General features: G+C 61.1%; 1 protein-coding gene across 1 annotated transcript; it reads right to left on the minus strand.

The window, feature by feature from the left end:
* Positions 1-8856: 8856 nt before the first annotated feature.
* GRK1 (G protein-coupled receptor kinase 1) lies at positions 8857-20758 on the minus strand. Its single transcript, XM_061171008.1, has 7 exons — positions 20060-20758; positions 18509-18636; positions 15613-15770; positions 14834-14917; positions 12377-12501; positions 10263-10464; positions 8857-9155 (listed from the first exon to the last, which is right to left on the minus strand). The coding sequence occupies exons 1-7, from the start codon at positions 20756-20758 to the stop codon at positions 8857-8859; spliced, it is 1695 nt and encodes a 564-aa protein (XP_061026991.1).
* Between the last annotated feature and the right edge of the window lie 1025 nt (positions 20759-21783).

The following is a 21783-nucleotide window of genomic DNA, read 5'->3' on the forward strand; positions in this document are numbered from 1 at the left end:
GTCACTGAGAGGGGTTGTAGGGCAGCAGGATGGGAGCCAGGAGGCCGGAAAGGTGGTTAGGATCCAGGGAGAAGTGACCGTGGTGTAGAGCAGGCGGTGAGACGTGGTCACACCAACCTCATACCGTGCAGACACACAGCGGGTGCCCCCTAAACACCTTGACTTTGGCCCAGTGAGCCCGAATTTGGACTTCTGGCCCCAGAATTGCACGAGAATAAATTGTGTTGTTTTAACCACAATACACGGTGGTACGTGTGGGGCTTAAGGGCTCTAAAGCAGAGCTTCCGTCTGTGGCGGGGGGGGGGGGGGGGGCGGTGGTACCTGGGCTGCGGGGAGGGGGAATAAGCAGATCCTGCTGAGAGCAGGCCTCGGGGCTGCTGCACCTCCTTCCCCAGCCCGCCTGCAACAGGAAAGGCTGAAGGCAACCAGAACACGTCGCCCCGAAGTTTGCCTCTTTGACATAAAAATTATTTTGAGCTGAAGGCTATTAAGGAGCAGAAAAAGTTCCCCCTTCTGCCTAAAAACAGGAAATAAATTCTCCTTTACAGGAGACCAACTCTCACCAGCTGAGAGACGGCCCAGCGGCATCTGCGGGCCTCACCCCGTTCCTTCCCTCCCGTGTCCGATGCCCTTGGAAGCCGCACCTGCTCCCCTGTGTCCTGCCCTGTCTGTCTGAACCCGCTGTTTTCCCTGGAGACGCTCCCCAAGCTGTGTGATAAGCTGCTTTTCTCTCGTTGCTCTGTCTTCCGTATGGGGGTCTGAGCCGAGAACTCACTCCCGTCCCCCATGAGGCCCCCCCAGTGGTGCAGTCCCCACCGTGGATGCTCGTCCGGGGCCCAGACAGAAGCGGTGACGGAATCCGTGACCGAAGAGCAGCAGCAGGAAGAAACACCTCTGCAAACTCACAGGAGACTCCCCCCCCCGCAACCCCGCCATCGCGCCTCGCCCAGGAGGGTGTAGAAGACAATCCAGGAGTCAGCGGTTGTCGTGGAGGCGCCTATTCGCCCATTTGTCGGAATTGAAGGGTAATTCATAACATTTTCTGACAGGAAGCAAGTCTGATTCGGTTGGCTGCTTGGAAAACCAGACCCGACTCTGCCAAACGGGGCCCAGTGTGTGTTGGGAAGAAGAGCCACACGGGGTCCAAGTGCTCTGTCCACGCTCGGCCCTGCCAGCCCGGCCGCGGCCCACCGGGGCTCAGCAGCGTCGCCCGGCCGTGCGTGGTCGAGCTCGCGCCCGCACCCCGCGGGCAGCTGGGTGGGCTGGACCTGTGTGTCGTTCCAAAGGTTCACTGAAAATATCCTTAAAAGATGTGCATGTGTTGCCAGAAATGATACCCTTTTCCAACTAATACATTTACCGCAGGAGATTTTAGATGCCAGCTGGATCTGGGCAGGGTTTCGGAAATTCTTTCAGGGCTCCGTGAGCAGGGGGTCGTGAGGAGCATGGCAGGCGTTAGCGTGCCCGCCCCCCCCAACGAGCTCCCCCTGCCCAGGTGAGGAAACCGAGGTCCAGGAGGCTAATCGACGTGACTAGAGCAGACCCGGGGCTCCTCCAAAGCCTGCGTGTGGACCAGGAACGGACATTTTTAGAATTCACCCCCAGACACCCCCGCCAGGAGGCCAAGCAGCACAACCACAGCGCAGGAGGCACTGGCTCTGAGGCTGATGACACCGACTGACACCTGATCCCCCGCGGTGGCCTGAGGACGCCTGCATCCAGCCCAACTCTGCAGGGAGCCATAGTCTGGGATCAGGGTATTTTTAAAACGTAATTTAATTTAGCTCTTGCAAAGGCAATTATGAGACGATGAGGAAATCTGTCTTCTATTGGTCCGAGGACAGGCAGAGGGTCTGGACCAATTATTACTGATGTTAAGAAGATAATTGATTAAAACAGTTATGAACCCTAGTGCCAAGTTCCTTCCGGCTCAGTGTAATATGTTTGAAGTATCCTAAGTCCCCTGCCTCCACTGCCCTCACCTGAACTCAAGTCCCCACTCCCCCCAGAAACAGCCACATCCCCTCAGAGGGTCTCATCCAGAGGTCCTGAGTTGACCTGGATTCACCCTTCAGATGGGCGGGGCAGGTGGAGATCGGGCACAAGGCTGACACTATCAGACGCCTATCAGACGCCTATCAGACGCCTTGCCCTGTGATCACCGCTGCTCACGTCTGCCTTAGTTAATCGGTACAATGTTCTACCCATTTCACAGATGAGGAAACAGAGGCACTGAGAATTTAAATAATTTTTCTGAAGCGAAGTAGCTGGTCAGTGGCTGAAATAAGATATGAACCAGGTCAGTTCAATGTCAAGGCGTAATCACATCCTCCAAGCGGGAAAGCATGCATTTACTTCACTACAGACATTTAATTTAATCTTTCATTCGTGCAGTCAACAAACATTTATTGAATTTCCTCTATATGCAAGATACTAGGAGAGCCATGAAGATAAGTCATACAGACCTGCCCTTTAAGAGCTTGAAAAGTGAGAAGTAGGAGAAATAAAACATACTACTATGCTATAAAGCAGATGGTGACAATAGCATCGGTGAGAGCAGTCACCGTGCTAGAGAAGGAACAGGGATCCCCAGGGACGTGACCCGGCCCCTGCAGAGATCCAGGCCTCCTCGGTGACCTTGCCTTACACCGGAACTCCCTAGGGGCCATTAATAATCCTGGGGCCTGGACAATCGAACCGGGGCCTCTGGAGGGAAACGAACGTCTGAGGTGCCCGGGTGGTCCGGGAGCAGCAGGAATGGGAAGCAGGCTTTCAGGCCGAGAGGATGCTGAGGGGGCAGGTGTGCACGGTGCTGTGTCCGGCTGCCTGCGGGGGGAGCTGAGTAGGGGTGGCAGGCTTTCAGGCCGAGAGGATGCTGAGGGGGCAGGTGTGCACGGTGTTGTGTCTGGCTGCCTGCAGGGGGAGCTGAGTAGGGGGGCAGGCTTTCAGGGGCCCAGGAGCAGGGCTGTCGGGAGGGCAAGAAATCACCGTGAATCCAAGGATTCTGCACTATGGGGTCTCCCTGCATCCTCCTCATGCCCGGGCCGGGAAGGGACTCTTCCCAGCATGAGGGCCAGCGTGACCCCAGCTGCCCCTGGAGACCCGTCCAGCACGGAGGAGCTGGCGGGAGGGGCTGGCTCGGCCCCCATACTGCGAGAGGAGGGACTAGTCTTCCCACAGGCCCCGCACGGCACAGGTGTGCACACACCTGGCTGGCCCCCTGCTCCCGGCTGGGCTCCACTCTGTCACAGTGGCAGGTGAGGGTGTGGGCACCTCTGGCCGTCAGTCCTTACAGCCTGCCCCCGGGGGCCCCCGCCAAGCTCAGATGGCCTTTGGTGGCTGGCGGCCAAGGCTGGCCGGGTGCCGGCCCACCTCCCCTCGCCCTCCGGTCACTGCCTCCCAGTTACCTGGCTTAGGCTTCGGAGAAAGCAGAGATGGGAAGCGCCCCAGGGATTTCCGCCCATCCACCCTGCCCGTCCTCCCTCCTCCGAGGATGAATCTCACAGGCTTCAGCTGGAACAGGGGAGAGGAAGAGGAGTCTAGAATTTCGTTTCTTAAATTATGATCAGGGTGACATGAAAGTACATGACCAGCTGCCCAAGAAGGGAGGCTCAGCCCTCGATCCTGTGCAGGTGCGGGTGGTGGGCAGGGTGACCCTGGCGCTCACTCGGTCCTGTTAGGAAACTGAACTCATCACGGCCCTTCTTTTGTTCCTTGCTTAGAACCACGTCCCGCTTGCGGCAGGCGCCCAGAAACACCTTGCGGATGGAGACTGAACAAGCATGGCCCCCACCCCTCTCGGCACCTGCTCCCACCCAGGCGGGGGCCCCTGCTGGACGCACCCCTCTCCACGGGGTCCTCCCGGCCCGGCCCCCTCGAGGAGATCCGGGTGGAGGACCCTTCCCCCCAACCTGTGTGAGCAGGTAGTGGTCAGCAGGCTCTGAAACCAGGACCAGCCCTAAAAAGAGAGGGATTAAAAGACCCCTAGGAACCATCCAGGAAGCTCCTTTGTCAGCCACAGGCCGGGCGGGGTCCAGATCCAGGGCCCCTGGGCCCCTGCGCAGGCGGGACCCTTGTCCATTGCGGGAGCGCGTGAGAGTCTGGTCTCGGGCTTAGGGGCCCTGCGGTAACCGAATACCCTGCAATGAGCCGGGGATGAATAATGCAGACCGGAGGCCGGGGAGACTCAGGGCCCCGCCTGCCTGTGCCCGGCGAGGCCGCCAGCCAGACGGGAGATGTTCTCAGGGACACAAACGGTGTAAATTGCAAACACTCCAGGGGCTTCGCGGGAGGTCTGTAACCGTGATCTCCCGGCCCCTCAGTGAGCCCAAGCAGGGAGGCTCACCTTTCCAGGCTCTGTCCCCGCGGGAAGCGTGACGCCCCCCACCGGCCGACTCCCCGGTGAGGAGGGGGCGCCTTCCGGGCCTCCAATTGGCAGCCACAGCTTGCCTGCCGTCTCCTGGGACGTGCAAGCTGTCGCCCTGAGAGCAGGGCCTTGCCCCTCACAGGCCTGGCCTAGCACCACGCTCTTACCAATTCTGGTGTGTCGGGGAAAGGCGGCGCCCTGAGCGTCCAGGACCCACAGGGCTGGGCAAGGAGCTGGGGCTGGGAGCCCCCAGGCTGGCCGCCCCCGTCGTCACACCCCGAGGCCCTGGACCTTGATCAGCTTTCTCCCCTCGGCCCTTCGTCTTGGACGTGAGGAGCCTGAACCTACTGTCACTGAGGGACTGAGGTTTGGTTTCTACAAAATCAAATCAAGCCTTCTTACCTTCATTTGAAATTGTCTGGGTAAAGCCTGGGAGCCTATCTCATGTTTATTTTAATCCCATGGCCTCTCAAACTCTTCTTCTCTTAGCGGCAAAATGCCTGTAACGGGGACGCTGTATGTTCACTTGGGGCCCACTCGTGTGTCTGAACACTCGCAGGAGGGGCTGGGCCCATCGTGAAATAAGAGGAGGTGACCTCAGCCTTTGCTGAGCTGAGGTTGGGTACTGATATTTGGCAGTTATATTTAGTTAGTTATTGTGTTGATCAGAATCAGCCCATATCTCTTGAATCACCCCAGAAAACCCATGGGGCTGCCTCTCCCAGGCTGCAGCTCCACTCAAACAAGTGGAAGAAAGGGGGTTTCTATGCATAGACAGCAGGGCCTGGCGGGCTACCAGAAGCAGCAGAGCAAAGCCACACGGGACCCGCCCGGACGGGGAGCAGAGCAGAGGGTGCAGACCCCGGGCCACAGGGCTGTGCCAGCAACTCTCTGAATCTGGAGGGAGGTGGGGACAAAGTGTGTGCGTGTGTGTGTGCATGAGTGCATGTGTGCGTGTGTGTGCTCATGAGTGCACGTGTGTGTGCGTGTGTGCATGTGTGTTGTGTACATGTATGTGTGTGTATCTGTGTACGTGTGTATTATATGCATGTGTGTACATGTGTGCACGTGTCCGTATGCATCTGCACACGAGTGTATGTGATTTTTTAAGACATCTTTAGTGGAGTATAATTGCTTTACAATGGTGTGTTAGTTTCTGCTTTATAACAAAGTGAATCAGCTATACGTATACACATATCCCCATAACCCCTCCCTCTTGTGTCTCCCTCCCCCCCTCCCTATCCCACCCCTCTAGGTGGTCACAAAGCACCGAGCTGATCTCCCTGTGCTATGCAGCTGCTTCCCACTAGCTATCTATTTCACATTTGGTAGTGTATATATGTCAGTGCCACTCTCTCACTTCACCCCAGCTTACCCTTCCCCCTCCCCGTGTCCTCAAGTCCATTCTCTACATCTGCGTCTTTATTCCTGTCCTGCCCCTAGGTTCTTCAGAACTGTTTTTTTTAGATTCCATATATATGTGTTAGCATATGGTATTTGTTTTTCTCTTTCTGACTTATTTCACTCTATATGACAGACTCTAGGTCCATCCACCTCATTACAAATAAACCCAATTTCGTCTCTTTTTATGGCTGAGTAATGTGTGTATGTGATTTTGAAAGAGAGCGTGCACCAGGACCATATCACAATCTAGAGAGTCTGCTGTGTTTTTAAACTTTTATTTTTACCCTTTTCTACTTGGATGGAAAGTGCATTTTTTGTCTTTTACAAAGGAAAAGTCGCAGTGAAGGCGTCTGCAGATTCCCCATAAGGAAATATGCGCTTGTGGGGGGCCCACATCCTCACCACAGTTCACGTTGGAACGCACCAGGATGGAAAAGTGGGATCTCCTCTGGCTCCTGGCATGGGGACGACGGCAAGGGCCAAGTGCCTGAGCCCAGCACCCCTCGGGGATCACGAGGCTTGTGCTCAGGGGTGAAATGGCCCGGGGACGAAGGCTTCTCCACAGAGGGCCCCCAGCTCTGGCCCGGGGGAGCGCCCGGGCAGCCCCGTTATCCAGCCTGGATGGCGTGTCCCTTGCCCAGGGGAGCCGGGGGACAGCTGGAGTGACAGCAAGACCCCTCAGGGTGTGCCCAGTCAGGGGGTCTGCACCCGAGACGCCCCACAGCAGAGGCCCCCGAAGGCCCATGAAGAAACCCCACAATGAAGAGTCACCATAAGCACCCACCCAGCAGCTGGGAACTGCCCTGTGCACCCTCCGGCCTCCCGGCCTTGCCCCCAGGCCCCAAGGCTGCGACTGGACGGGAGGGTGGAGACGTCCCTCCAGCCCAGCTGGGGAAGAATGGAGTGACTGGAGTCGCCGTTCTCCCGGTGGGGCATTTTAAGTTAGTGCTTTGGTTGCTGCCTACAGGGGCCGCAGGGCGCCTCTGGGTCGGGGGTGACCAGCGGGACACTGGCGCATCCAGGCTCCTGCACCTGTGGGGCAGTGTCCGTATCACAGTGTGGGCGTTGACAATTCCTTTGTTTCTATGTGAAAATTTAAGTTTCAAAGCATTTTAAAATAAAAGTGAAGTGACTCCAGGACTTTTGCTGCCTGTGTGTAACTACATGCGGCTGGCTTGAGTTTTACTGGGGAGCGGGGGGCACCCCTGAGCAGACCACGAGAGAGAGGCAGCGGACGTCACACGTAACTTGCTTCTGTGATTATATCCCCACAGACCTGCTAGCTCATGGAATAACCACTCATTCGTAGGTTGAGTATATCATCTGCAACAGCTGTGCCACATTTAGCCAAAAACGTTGAATAAGTTTTTAGCGTTAAGTATGTCCCACACACAAAAAAAGTTACTTGTTTATCTGAAATTCAACTGTATCGATGCCCTGTCTCCTCTGGCTGTCCAGGCATAAGATGAAGGCAGAGGGGTCCCCGCCGGGGTTGCTGGTTCCACAGGAGGGGCTACACTTCAGGCGCCGTGGGCCCCGGGCAGGCACTCGGACGGTGGCCAAAGGCCAGGCCACACCCACCCCCTGAGGTTTAAATCACTCTGCTCAGGGCCATGGGGACCTAGAGCAGATTAAATGGGTTTAGAAAGACCAGAAGTGGTGTGTCTTGCACCTGAACGTAGCGAGGTGAGATTTACAGCCGTTAGATAATCTACGCGTCTCATCCTAGGACACAAAACCGGCGTCAGGGCCGACACAGCGACTGACCTGCCGACAGCCCAGCCTCCCTTAGCCACGGGCCCCCATCTCAGCCTCCCAGGAGAGGTTCAAGTGGCAGTTTCAGGTCACAGACCAAAAGCACTGGACGGCTCTTCAGGGCCCCTGCAGGACATTATGGCTGCAGCGCACAGGAGAGAGGGTCGTCCTGCAGGTTCATTCACCAGGAAGGGGCTTTAATGCCCTCGGTGCCCAAGGGACCTGGAGATACACTTGAAACATCCCTTACACCTGACGGCTGTCTGAGCCCACAGCAGCCCGGGGCCAGCTTCCTGCCGTGGCTCCAGGCCAACACGGCTCCTGGTCCCAGGTGGCTGAGCCGCAGCCTCCAAGGTCGCGCTCCTCGGGGTCCCTCCTCTCCCGAGGCTGCTGGGGGAGCAGACGGCAGGGGTGCTAACCACGCCCAGCATGGCACTCGGAGGGCAGAGGCGCTCAAGAAAGGGAGGGGACTGCTCCTGGCCGTCAGGCAGCTAACCCCACGTAGCAAGACCAGCCCAAAGCTGGCCCCAGGAGGGAGACCAGGAGAGGGCCAGGCCTTGCAGGCCAAGAGGCAGAGTCGGGGTGGGAAGCAGGTGCCGGGTGGGGGGAGAGAGCCGCTGGTCCGTCCTGTCTGCCGGGGGTGGGCAGCTTGTGTCCAGTTGTCATCAACTGGAGATGGTCTCGGGATGAGGAGAAGCCAAGGGGGGTGACTGCCGCGGTCAGCCTCACCCCCAGGCCCCTGGGCCTTCCCCTCCTCCCGGACACTTGGGCCCCGGCCGGCAAGGGGACCCCGCTGGAGACTCAGCACCGGCAAACGTGGAGATGGCATCCCCAACGTGCGGGTGGGGACCAGCCCGGCCCCGGCAGTGACCCGACGGCTAAGGGCGGGGCCAGGATCTGGGCGCTAAGGGAAACCGGGCCAGGCGCACAGTCTGGGCCTCTCAGCGGAGCCCGCAAGCCCACAGGCCGGGGTTTGCCGACCTCTGAACCAGCCCAGAGAAGGCGAAGGGGCCTGCGAAGCTGCAGTTGAGGTGCCAGGAAACCCGAACTGAGTCTTCACTCTCGCCGCCCAAGCCGCCACCAGCTTGCACGTCCGCTCCAGGGCCTGGAGAGCCAAGCGTCGCTGGCGGATTCCGTCCCGGGACCACTGGATCCTTTTTGAGTGAAAGGGTGCAAAAGAGGTGGACTATTTACTGCTGGCGCTCCTGCCCCTGCGCAGGAGGCCTGGCTGGACCGGCTTCCTCTGTCCTGCCTGTGCTGAGCCCCGGGCCACAGCCATGCGGCGGCCTGGCGGGAGGGGCTCAGCTGACCCACGAGGCGCTGCAGCTGGTCTAGCAAACCAGACACAACCCCGACTTGGATGAGGGGGCCGCCTCCTGCACGGAGACCCCCTTCATGTCGTCGGGCATCTGCCCGTCAGGCCGCCACACGTTCAGGTCCCCAAAGATGCCCTTCTCGATCATCTCCTCCTGCCAAGGGATGGGGCAGGTGCCGGTGGCGAATTCCTGGAAGAATTCTGTGTCCTCTTTGTCAAAGGCCACGCCCCTGACTGTGGAAAAGGCACCCACGTCCTGGATGTTCTTTGCATAGACAGTCCTGGAGTCTGGGACGAAGGGGGGGGTCAGCATCCCTGTGAGAGGACAGAAGACATGGGGCGTGAAGGGCCAGCCAGCAGAGGAAGGCGGCCGCGCGCCGAGAGCCCCTGCTCAGCCAGCAGGGCCGCTGCCCCTCATGCGGCCCTGGCGGTGACGAGGAGAGCGACACCCGCCACAGGGCGCTGAGCCAGGCTGGAGACTCAGAGTCCGGTCTGGACACTCGTTGCCAGAAGCCAGCCCCCATCTGCGCCCCCTCCGCCCTGCGCAGAAGCCCCGTCATGAGGGTCGGCGGGCCCTTGGCTGCACTGCCCCTGACGCCGCCGTGCCCACCGTCTCTGCAGACCCCCCAGCCCCAGTGCCGGCCTCCCCGTCTGCAGGTCTACACCTCGATCACAACATGCTCAGAACTGAACTCCCTGTGCCTTCACCCCGTCCCTCCTCGGCACAGACCCTGTGGCCTCGGGACTCAATCCAGCTCCGGCTTCCCCGGTCCTGACCGCTCGCTCGGGCTGCCTGACCTCCCCGGGCCTGGGGCTGGTCTGGGCAGCTCTCCCTGGCGCCCGGCACCTTCAGATCAGCCGGGGCTGCCACTGCCCTGACCCTTCCCCACCAAAGAAACTTCTCCTACTGGGGCGTTGGGCCGTAAGATCACAGGCTCGCACTTCCTGGGTGTGGGTTCTGGTGGGTGTGGTGGGTGCCACGCTTCTCTCCCGCAGACATGCGTGCACAGACACACTCGCACACACTAGCTTGCACGCGACATGACAGCAGACGCTGGTGGAACGACGGCTGGAGAAATCCCGCCTCAACTTGGATCGCGGGCTCCTTCAAGGAAACGCCTGACAGCGGGTTCAGATCTTCAGCTCCAAGGTGTTTCCCACACACCCCATCCAACCCTCGCCGCCTCCTCGGGTCCCCAGGAGACCCACCCCGTGAACATCCAGTCTTGGGCGCGCTGGGATGAGCAGGGAACAGGGACGGTGGTGTCTCGGAGGCAGAGGATGCTCGGGGGCGGGGGGGGTGGTCCTCCCAGGCCTCCTGCCCCCCGACCTCACGCTAAGCTGCCGGACGCCAACGGGACGGGGCGGCCAGCGAGGGTCGCCCAGGAGCCCCCAGCCCCAGCTCCCACACGCGGACAGTACCGGCCTCCAGCTGCCGCCAGTTGATGTCTCTGAAGAGCGGGCTGGCGCGGAGCCCATCACAGGAGCCGTCCCTGAACCCCAGGCGCCTCTCGGGGTCCTTCTGCAGCAGCGCCTCGCAGAAGTCCTTGCTGACCTGGCTGAACTTGTCGGGGTAGGTGACCACCTCCTCCAGGACCCGCTGCTTCAGCTCCTTGTTCTCCACCTGCACGGCAGACACAGCGCCGTCAGCCCACATCACACCCCTGACACCCACGTCACACCCCGGCCAGGCCCACCCGCGTCGCCCCAGCTGCCACGGCAGCTCCGGACACGGCAACTCCGTGGGCCCGGCCGGCCCTGCTCTCGGGGGTGCCTGACGCCTCCCTCCCGCGTGTTAGCACTTAAGGGCTCAGTGTCGCTGGTCAGGGCGTGAGACCCTGAAGGTGGACACCTTGCACTCCCACGACCATCCCCCCCAGCTTGCCCGGCTAGGTGGCAGAGGTTCGCCAAGGGCAGACGCCCACAGGGTCCATGGAGCCTTAGTCCAGACCAACTTTCCCGAATGTGACTTCCAGCCCACAAAATTCACTTCCAGTGGATCCATCCCCAGGGAGCTCCCCGATAATCAGCCCGAAAGTCTCCAGCCCCACCTCAACCAAACGCTGCCCATTTCCTCTCCCTGTCGGTCAGATTTGCCCTTCCTGAAACGTCCTAAAACTTCACGGAAGTGGGATCATCCAGAGTCACTCTTCCGGGGCCAGATCCTTTCATTCATAGTGGTGAGTTTGAGACCTGTCCGTGTCATGGGTGTACCCGAGGTTCCTTCCCATCGAACACAGGGACCTCGTGTGGACCACAGAATGGAGGAACCACAGATGCCCTGAAGATGGACCACAGAAGGCATGACCCAGAGACGGGCCATAGAATGAAGGGGCCATGGATGGACCATGGAATGCAGGGACCACGGATGGACCATGGAATGGACAGACCACGACGGTTCACTTTCTCATGAAATCTCCTCCTGCTCATTTTCACCAGAAAACAGGCGTCCTGTCAGGGCCGTGGGCTCCGCCAGGGCTCTGAGGTGGCGCTCCTATGGTGGCCTGAGGCCAACGTGGACCCCACACTGTGCTGCTTTACCCTGCTCTTCTGAGCTGAGGTTGGGGAGAGACCCGTTGCTGGAGCCCAAGGCAGAGGTGCAGACGCACAGAGCGACCCTACGCGTTAGTCAGGGGAGGGGTTCTCACTCTCGGGGGACTGGAGACCGGACTGTCCCCACGACTATCTCAGGAAAGGAGCGGGGACTGGGCGGGGGCCCTCAGGGAGGTCCAGCAGAAGAAACTGATGGCTGTGACCTCCAGGCAGGCTGAGGGGCCGTGAGCATGGACGAGCGAGGGGCCACGTCTAAAGTACGGTTCACAGCAGGCCTCCCTCCTCAGCCCCTCACGCCTGCCCCACAGACAGCCTCAGCTCCGAGCAGAGTCAGCACGGGGTCCAGGGAAGAGGCTGCTTTGCTCCTTTTTTTGTGAACAGTGGTGGGGACTCTGAACGACACCTATTCGCGGTTCTGCTGGGCTGGGCAGAGCTCCCCGGGGAGACGCGGGGCCGCCACGCGGACAGGAGGCGGGGGGCGCGGGAGGCAGGGCCCCAGCACGGCCACCCCCGGTGCCCGCTGCCCCCAGGACGTCCAGGGAAGCGGCCGTGCCTGGAGCAGGGCCTGCAGCTCAGCATCCGAGGAGGCGAGCGCGTTGCCCTCAGGGAAGGGCAGGGAGGCCGCCAGCGGGTGAGCCGCGCCCCCCAGAGCGAGCGCTGCTCGTGGGGGCGGGGCTTGGGGGGGGGGTCCAGGCTCCTCTTCTCCTGACACGCTCCCTGGCGCACGGAGACCCAGGAGATGAGGTCACCGCGTGCACCATGAGAAGCCTAGTGCTTCCCGAAGGGAAGGTCACCAGGTCAGCTGGGGGACACTGCTCCTGTGACCCCAACAAGGAGGGTCACCAGGTCCTGCGGGGACCCTGCTCCTATGACACACACACGCACGCACGCACGCACACGCACGCACACACGCACGCACGCACGCACACACACACGGAGCTGATGCCAGCTCAGCCGCAGGGACACCGCTGGCCACCTCCTACCTTCTCTCCGCGGGCTCGGAAGGGGCCTCTGGCCGCGATCATCTCATACAGCGTGACCCCCAAGGAGAAGTAATCCACGGCAAAGTCGTACTCCTCACCCCGCAAGAGCTCCGGGGCCATGAAGCCTGCGACAGGAGCACAGCGCGACTCGGAGACCAGCACCCGGGCACGCACCTCCCGTCTCCCCGGAACCCAGCAGGGTCCTCGCGCCAGGACACGCGGGGCTGCCCCGCGCCCACCCACCAGGAAGCGCTCCCCCGGTTGTGAGTGTCCCCTTGGGCACAGCCATCCCTGGCGGGAGCCCCCTCCACCCAGAGTGGATCTCACCCCCACTGTGGTGGTCATGGCGGACAGAGCCAGTGTCTGAGGCTCACGCAGGACCTGTGGTCAGAGGCAGACGCTCAGACCCGAAAGGGCACAAAAGGAGAGGCTGAAGCCCCGACGCTCCTAAGAGCGGTCCGGACGCCCAGTGGCCCGTGCGCTCCACTTCTGGGGAGTCGGGGCCACGTGCTGGGCCCTGCAGGCTGAAGGGGACACCCCGAGAGCCAGGTCCGGCCTCCATCCCTTTGTGCCCTGTGCAGAGGCCAGCCCAGCGCGTGGGAAGGGTAGACGGGCAGCATCTGGGGCCCATGGTCCACTCCCCCGGGGCCGAGTAGGTAGTTGAGGCTGGGCGCCGGGGTGGCTTCTGTGCTCGGATGACTAGACATCCCCCCAAAGGCAAAGCTGAGCATGTCCTTTTGTTTCCAGCCCTGCCTGGTCCTTCAGCGTTTACGTGTGTTCGCGGCAAGTTCCCAGGAGGGACATGGCTGGATATCACGGGCCACGCTGCTGTGGCCACAGGACATTCTCCCGGAGGTTACAGGAGTCAAGTTCCAAAGAACCCCCTGGCCCTGAACGCAGCCTCTTTTCAGGGACTACAGTGCTGGCCAGACGGCTCAGACTCTGGAGGAAGACACGTTCCACCAACCACAACTTCTCCATGAAAACGGGCCCGAGAGGAGGGCCCGCCGACCACAGAGACGCCACATCCCTGCAGCAAATAGCCCGCTGGCCCCTCCAGTCTGCTCCACCCCCTGGGACCCAATGACACGTCTGTCTCCCAGGGTCTCACACGGCGACGATGAATCTTTTTCGTGTGAAAGACGGCACGAGCGGGCAATGGGTGAGTGAACGCAGCCTCGGTCTAGGCGCCAGTCCCTCCTCCCCCGAGCCCCGCGGTGCTGGCACAGCAAGTGCCCCTTTGGGTGGATTGCGGCTGAACCGGGGGCGGAGGCTCGGCTCTGGGGACCTGGGCTGGAGGGAGCAGGGGGGCCAGGGGAGAGGGCACGGAGGGCTCCCCGAGCCTTCGCTGGACACCCCACCTTCTAACTCACACCGACCCCAGCCTCCGCTGCCACTGCTTGAGGCCCCCGCACCGCCTGACCCCAAACACACAGGTCAGCACAGCCCGCGGGCAGAGCCCCCCACCCCCACCCCGGCCAGGGCTCAGAGCCGCTCGGCAGCCGCGGCAAAGCCTGGGCGCCCCCTAGCGGCCGGTGGGGCCTCGTGCAAGCAGGGCCGGTGACACCCCAGGTCCACCGACTCCAACCCTGGACCCGATCAGCCAGGAACAGGCGAGCGGCATTTCGCTCACACGCTCACGCCCTGGAGAGGAACCTCAGATGATCCGGAAAATTCACGACAGGACCTCTTCCTAAACAAAGCCGCAGATGGGACAGACCCACCGTGGCAACAGGCACAACCCCAAAAGGAGCCCAAAGCGCAGGATGGGGGCTTCGGGGACAAAGCAAGACCCAAGCGGCCCAAGTCCCAGGAGCAGCTCTTTCTCCCGGAAGCCGGGCAAACAGGGAAGAAGCAGATCTGCTAAGAAGTCCTACAGAAAACCCGGCCATGAGGAGCGCAGCGTGCTCGGAGCGTCTGCCGCACCGTGTGTGAGCGCGAGCCCGGCTGTCACCCCGGCCCCTGCGGCGGGCACCAGCGCCCCCCGTCCCCCCTCTCCCGCTCAGATGCCTCTTCTCTGCGCCCACCTGCCCGGGCGTGAGAGGAGATGAGGTGGGGACAGGAGGCGCCAGGCACGCACAGGCACACGTGCACAGTCACACACACAGACACACGCACAGTCCAGGGGCCATCTCACAGCTGCCCACCCACCCTGCCTCTGTGCTGCTTCCCTCAGTGCAGACCCCCGGGCTCTGCCCGTGGCCGGCGCCGGGGAGCTTCCGTCACAGAGGACACGTGTGGCAAACAAGGAGTGATTGTTCAGGGGGTCGGGGGTTATCCCTGCGTGGGTGCCGGTCCCCCGGTCTCACCCTGAGAGGGGAGGGATGAGGGAGAACTTCCCGACAAGCCCCAGCCCTCACCGTGATGCCCACCCCAGGCCGCGGGACCCCAGGACCCCGGGCCTCGTCCCCTTCGCCCCCATAGCGGCTGCCCTCGCCCCGGCTCTCAGGTCCTCACCTGGCGTCCCCGCGAAGCCCTTGGTCTTGGTCTGCCCTTCCTTCAGCTCCACGGCCAGCCCAAGGTCAGAAATTCGGATGTTGCCTGGAGAACAAACATGGGCTCAGATCACACGCGGCTCCACAAACAAAGGCCCCTGGGGTTCCTGGACACACACACGTGCACAAGCATGGCGCACACACACAGGGGCCGCCGCTCCCCACTCAGACTGCGGAGGGACCGAGGGTCCCAGCAGCGCTCGCAGCTGGAATCCGGGGCATAATCCCCCTAAAGCCAGCCTCCTCGTGGCTCTGTCTTCCCCGAGCTCTGCAGCAATGGCCTTTGGGGCACCAGTGTGTCCATCTGACCTGTGATGGGGAGGGAAGGGGGGCTCTAAAGGGACTTACGGGAACCTCAGTCTTGGGGGTTATTTCCTGACGAGAATCCCAGTTTGGCTCCTCACGAAGACAGCAAGCGAAGTGATCGAGTGGGGACTCGGCCATAACCGTTAGCTGTTTACTAATAGTTCCACACCCTCCGGCATCCTGGACTAACTCCCTGTTGCCCTGGGCGCCTAGTCATGCACCAGATTTCACCAAAGCCCATTAATAATCTCCACTCGGGGATAATGCCATGCGGTCGCAAAATAGCTGAATGAACAATAAACAAACTTGAGGTGTGTCTTGGTGCCGTAAAACTATAACGAGCATTTATCAAAGCTGGTCCCTCCCCTACCGATGACCAAGCAGGCTACAGAGGTGAGCAGGGCGAGGGGAGGCCGGGAGGGGAGGCCGCCTCACCGTCGTCGTCCAGGAGCACGTTCTCGGGCTTGAGGTCTCGGTAGATGATGCCCCGCTGGTGCAGGTGCTCCAGGCCGCTGATGATCTGGGCCGTGTAGAAGATGGCGCGCGGCTCCTGGAAGCCGGGGTTCTCCTCGTCCACGTTGTAGATGTGGTACCTGGGGGCAGACCACATGGAGCCTGTGCTTCTCTGGCACAACCAGAAGCCGCGTGCCCACGGTTTTGATGGGAAGTAAAATCTCGGGAAAGCGTTGAGGCCTCCGAATCCCACGTTGTGTCGGCAAAGCGTCCGTCATTTCAGCCTCGGCGTCCAGCCTGAGGGGCCCGCGGCAGAGCCCGGACCGCCGGCCACTGGTGTCTGTGTCCTCACAGCCCCTCAGCACAGCTGTTACAGGGACAAGGCAGGGCAGCTCTCCCCACCCCACCTCCCCTGCCCTGGCCCACGGGGAGAGAACAGGGAAACAGGCCCCAAAACCACTTTACAGCCACCAGTGAAGGAGCCAGGCAGAGGGAGGCGAAGGCGGGCCACGTGGCCAGCCCACGTCGCATCCAAAGTGAGTGGCTGACCCAGAGCTCAGGAGGCATGCGGGCCGTTTTCCCAGAGACGCACAGACTCCCCGGCGGGCCCTCAGAGGACTCCCCATGGCCTCCCAGACTCTCCTATCTCCCGTTTCCCTGTCACGTTGTACAGAGAAGCAAAACCTAACAAGCAAAGTATTTAAACTAGAGAACAACCAGGGAGAGGAGAGGCAGGCCAGTAATCTCAAAGAAAACAAGAGAGAGACCCTCACGTCAGCCGGAGCAACAGCATGAATGGCTTTTATGCTACATGTGCATTTTACTACGGTGTCCTGCAGTACAGTGCGGGGTAGTACAGTGCAGCGCGGTACCGTGTCACGTACGGTGTACTAGAGTGCAGTGCAGCGCGGTACCGTGTCACGTACGGTGTACTAGAGTGCAGTGCAGCGCGGTACCGTGTCACGTACGGTGTACTAGAGTACAGTGCAGCGCGGTACCGTGTCACGTACGGTGTACTAGAGTGCAGTGCAGCGCGGTACCGTGTCACGTACGGTGTACTAGAGTACAGTGCAGCGCGGTACCGTGTCACGTACGGTGTACTAGAGTGCAGTGCAGCGCGGTACCGTGTCACGTACGGTGTACTAGAGTGCAGTGCAGCGCGGTACCGTGTCACGTACGGTGTACTAGAGTACAGTGCAGCGCGGTACCGTGTCACGTACGGTGTACTAGAGTGCAGTGCAGCGCGGTACCGTGTCACGTACGGTGTACTAGAGTGCAGTGCAGCGCGGTACCGTGTCACGTACGGTGTACTAGAGTGCAGTGCAGCGCGGTACCGTGTCACGTACGGTGTACTAGAGTGCAGTGCAGCGCGGTACCGTGTCACGTACGGTGTACTAGAGTACAGTGCAGCGCGGTACCGTGTCACGTACGGTGTACTAGAGTACAGTGCAGCGCGGTACCGTGTCACGTACGGTGTACTAGAGTGCAGTGCAGCGCGGTACCGTGTCACGTACGGTGTACTAGAGTACAGTGCAGCGCGGTACCGTGTCACGTACGGTGTACTAGAGTACAGTGCAGCGCGGTACCGTGTCACGTACGGTGTACTAGAGTACAGTGCAGCGCGGTACCGTGTCACGTACGGTGTACTAGAGTACAGTGCAGCGCGGTACCGTGTCACGTACGGTGTACTAGAGTACAGTGCAGTGTAGGACGGGATAACGTAGTGCATCCTGGTGCAGCACGGTACAGTATACCGCCTGATGTAGTGCAGGGTAGTGTAGTATCGATACAATGTAGTATATATAGTGCAGTGGAATACAGTAGCATGTATAGCATAGCGCAGTGTAACATAGCACAGCGTCACGGCCTAGCACAGTGCAGGGTAGGGTAGGCAAGTAAAGCGTCACGATCTCTCTGCTCTCCAGCTTATGCTATTTGCACTTTCCAGACCCTTCGCTCCTCCTCCGTGAACTTGCACAGGTGGCTCAGTCAGGGTCTCAGAGCCTCACCTGGAAAATGGGGCCAACACCTGGCCCCAAGCTCACCTGGCAGAGTTTCAATGCAGGCGAACCCAGGCCCGAGAACGGAGGCACAGCGGCGGCCCCCTTGTGTGAGGGCCGTGTGAGTCATCTAAGTGTCTCAGGTGTGTTAGCTGACTCTCCACAGCAACCTCGGAACACCAGTATTTCACCTCTATCCCCATCTTACAGACCAGCACGCTGGGGCAAGAGCGGCCGTGTTGCCCAGCTGGCAAGTGGGTCTTTTCCCCTCTGAGAGCCAGTGAGCCAACTTCTCCTGGGAGCCCAGGGCCAGACCCTCAGGTCTCTGGCAAACCCAGGCCCCGTACGGCGATGACGCCCTCTGGTTCTCCCTGCGGTGGATGGCCAAGCCACAGCTCCCAGAGTCGGCCACACGGTGCTTCCTCTCTGCCACCACCCCCAGAGTGCGTCGTTGACGAAGTTTGTCTTCGTTTGCCATCCCTCTTAAAGCACGGCCCTCACCCCGCTTGAGGCCCCTCCCACCCCTTTACCCACCCGTCCACTAGCACTCGATTCACAGCTCCACACGCCCTGCTGTCCACCCCGCTCACCCGGCCATCCACATGAACCCGAGGTCCACAGGACGGACCCATGACTAGAGAGCTTAGGCCACCTCCCCCAGGGCTCCTGCATTTCACTGGGACTGAGGACACATCGTTTCGAGGACCAGCAATCCGATGACAAAGAGGAGGGCTTAGATGGGGACCGGGCTTCTTGTCTTTATCACCACATTCTCAGCACGTGGGACGCAGCCCCACGGGGCCCCAGGGAGCCCCTCTGCACACTCGGCCGCGTGGGCCCTCCCATCCTGCTCCCACATCGGAGAGAGAAGCGTTTACCTTATGTCGCCTCCATTCATGATGGTCATCACCAGACAGAGGTCGGTTTTGGTTTCGAAGGCATAGGCCAGAGACACGATGAACCTGCTGTGGACTTTGGCGAGAATCTTCTTCTCCACCATCGCACCCTGGAAAGCAGGGTAAGAGCCCAGGGTTAGGCGGGAAAGTGATATTGCCAGAAACGGCCAAGTTCCACAAACCAGAAAATGTCACGATAAAACAGAATCAGAGTTGCCGGTATATTTTAAAAGTGGCTGTACAGAGCAATTGCAAATAACTTAGAGACATGACTCACATGCCCCGTTTCACAGAGACAAGATAGGGCCTGGGAACCCGTCACGTGCAGAGGACTTCGGGGTTCCTAGGGCCGCCAGCAAGGAGACTCCTGCCAACCAGCCTTAGAAATGCGGCTGAGGGTCCCGGCAGGTCCCCAGGCAGCCTGTCGGCACTGACCTTCCCTTCCAGCTCTTCCTGCTGCAATCCCAGCCCCTCTCCTCCCATCCAGGCCTCTGAACAGCACCTTTTCAAGCCCCCCCGCATCCCTGTTCATTTTCTATATTTATTTTAAGACCCCATGAAGTCCATTTAACGTGCTTTTGAAAGCTGTGTTGGGTAAGGAGAAAGAGCCCTTTTGAAGGAGGAGTTCTTGATGTTGAGAAGCCCTTTCTACCCACTGCGTGGGAAGATTTTAGGTGGATTTTACTTTGTACAAGTTTGGTAAGTTTCCTGAACTTGGGAGAAGAGAAGCTTAATACCCTAACAGTTGGATTCAAATTGCAGGTAGATGGCCCTGAGGGTAACTGCTGCCCCCAAAGGCCATCAGGCAGAGCACCATCGAGGGGCCCCGGGGTGGGGTGCGCTGGGGTAGCTGCTGTTTGCCCCCAGCATGATCTGTTCCGTGCAGCGGGAACGGGAGGGAAGCCCACGCAGGCAGAACGCGCGGCTGGAGATTAAGCAGCTTTGGCTGATCCCGCCCGAGCGGGGCCTGATGCCAGAGGGAGGGTGGCGCCGCTCAGAGCAGCTGCTTCCACCACCCCCAACCCCCGGCCCAGACAGCGCTGCACGCGGGCACCTCGGGGCCTCCCCACACCAGCCCCGGGGAGACTCCCCCTGCAGCCTCCTCACAGCACAAGCCAGGGAAAGTTCCAGAAAGTCAGAGTAAAGAATCTGGAGACTCATCCCAGCAGCCTCCCTGACACCAGCTGCTGCAGTGCGTGGCCCTGGTGACAAGCCGAGAAGCGTGGTGCTGTGTGGCACAGGACCCACGCCAGCCACGCAGGGCCGCTCTGCCAGGAGGGGCGTGGCGGACCCCGCCCGCCCCGGGCACCGAGGCTGGTGGTTTAGAGCGGCTGGACAAGCCGAGCATCTGAGCACCGCCGGCACCTGCCGCTCCGAGCCAGGGCCTTGGCCGCCAGGCAGACAGGCGGACTCGACGAGGGGGCGCGGGGGACCGACCCCGCCCAGGGCCGCACGGCGGGAGCGCCCACCACGGGGTGAGCCGGCCCAGGACGCCCCAGCCCCTACCCGCTCCCCGATGCCTCGGCGGCCCACCTTGTAGCCCTTCCTCTTCTTCAGCCGCTTCTTGTTCAGCTTTTTGCACGCGTACATCTTCCCGGTGGCCTTCATCTGGCAGGCAGACACCTCCCCGAAGCCGCCCCGCCCCAGGACCCTGAAGTCCAGGAACCAGTCCTCGCCCACAGGCTGGGCCTCCAACCACTTCCACTGCAGGAAGCGCTGGAAGTACAGGCTGTCCAGGTACTGCTGGAAGGGGGCCTGGCTCAGGTGCGCCAGGGTGGCCCGCAGGAGGGGCTGGAAGAGCCCGGCCCCGGCCCCCGCCGGCCCCTCCCGGGCCTGCGCCGCCGTCTCTTTGTCCAGGAAGCCGCAGAAGAGCTTGGCCTGGGGGTCCAGGTACTCAGCCCGGATGGCCTGGGCCTTCTGCGGCCGGAGGTCGTCATCGGCGGTGTCGTAGTCCTCGATGTCCCTCCAGAGCCCCAGGGCCGGCACGTGCTGCTCGTGGGCCTGCAGGAACTGCTGGAAGAGCCGCTTGCCGATGGGCTGCTCCGAGCACGCGCTCTCGAAGCCCAGGTCCAGGCTCGCCTGGAGCACCTCGCACTTGGACAGCGGGGGCAGCTTGAGCCGGGCCAAGTACTTCCTGTCCCGGGAGGTCGGGCCGCTGCTCGCATCGAAGCTGGCGCGGGCAGCGATGAAGGCCGAGTTGGCCACCACCGTCTCCAGGGACCCGAAATCCATCCCGGCGCCGGCCTCCCTCCGCGTCCGGCTCCCACGTCCCAAGCCGGCCTAACCCACTGCCGTTGGCCTGTGGCCCGTCCCCGCCCTCTGGGGAAGGAGGATGGCCGGGCACCGGGAGCCCCAGGAAGCCCGCTGACACAGCTCCGGCGAGATCCCGGCCGGAGTGGAGGACACGCAGGGCGGGAGCAGGTGCCAGAAAAAGACAATCCCTAAGCCGCTCGCAGACGGATTAGACGGGCCACCCTGCCCCGCTCCTTCCCACGGGGAAGGACACACCTGGCCCCAGGCCCAGCGCGCAGGAGCCCCGAGCCTCCCCGTCTGGCCCGCTGGCCCAAGCAGATGAGCTGGACCCTCCGCCTGTTTCCTGGTGGGGACACGGGGCCCAGCTGAAGGGAGGGGGCCCAGGAGAAACCTTAATTCACAAAGATGGCTGGTGTTTTCCCCACTATGTGTCATTTTTTCTTTAGAAAACCCGCGAGTGAGAATAAAACCAGCTGATGATAGGAGTTTAGGAATAGGCTTTCTGGGCGTCCACGGGTGAGACCCCTGGCCAGGGGACTGGTCAGTATGTGAGGACCAACATTTGTCCTGACCTGACACTGAGAGCAGCTGTGTCATGCTGGTGGCTCTGATGACCTAAGGTAACCCCGGCCCTTGCCGAGGGATCAGCTTCACATCAGCCCCCTGCCCTCACCTGGGCTGCGCTGGCTGGTGGAGGAGAAACGCCAAGAGAAACGTTCAGGTGAAATTAGGACGGGGATGCAGGAGACCCCAGCTACACCCAGGCTGAGGTCCCACACAGAGAGAGGCAGGAGAGAGAAGGGAACGAAGAGGCCAGGGACACACCAGGGCACACCTGAGACACACCTGGGGGACACCTGAGACATACCTGGGGCACACCTGAGGGACACCTGAGGCTCACCTGAGGCTCACCTGAGACCCACCTGGGGCTCACCTGAGACTCACTGGGGGCACACCTAAGACACACCTGGGACATAGCTGGGGCATAGCTGGGACACAGCTGG

The sequence above is a fragment of the Eubalaena glacialis genome, chromosome 16 (genome assembly GCF_028564815.1).
Source record: "Eubalaena glacialis isolate mEubGla1 chromosome 16, mEubGla1.1.hap2.+ XY, whole genome shotgun sequence".
NCBI classification, from domain to species: domain Eukaryota; kingdom Metazoa; phylum Chordata; class Mammalia; order Artiodactyla; family Balaenidae; genus Eubalaena; species Eubalaena glacialis.

Excerpts from the sequence above, each read along its gene's own strand:
- GRK1 (XM_061171008.1), bottom strand. The coding sequence starts at position 20,758 with ATGGATTTCGGGTCCCTGGAGACGGTGGTGGCCAACTCGGCCTTCATC. Across the intron at positions 12,502-14,833 it reads GGGCTTCGCGGGGACGCCAG|GCTTCATGGCCCCGGAGCTC; the intron begins GTGAGGACCTGA and ends CTCCTGTCGCAG. Across the intron at positions 9,156-10,262 it reads CTGGCGGCAGCTGGAGGCCG|GGATGCTGACCCCCCCCTTC; the intron begins GTACTGTCCGCG and ends GTCCTCTCACAG.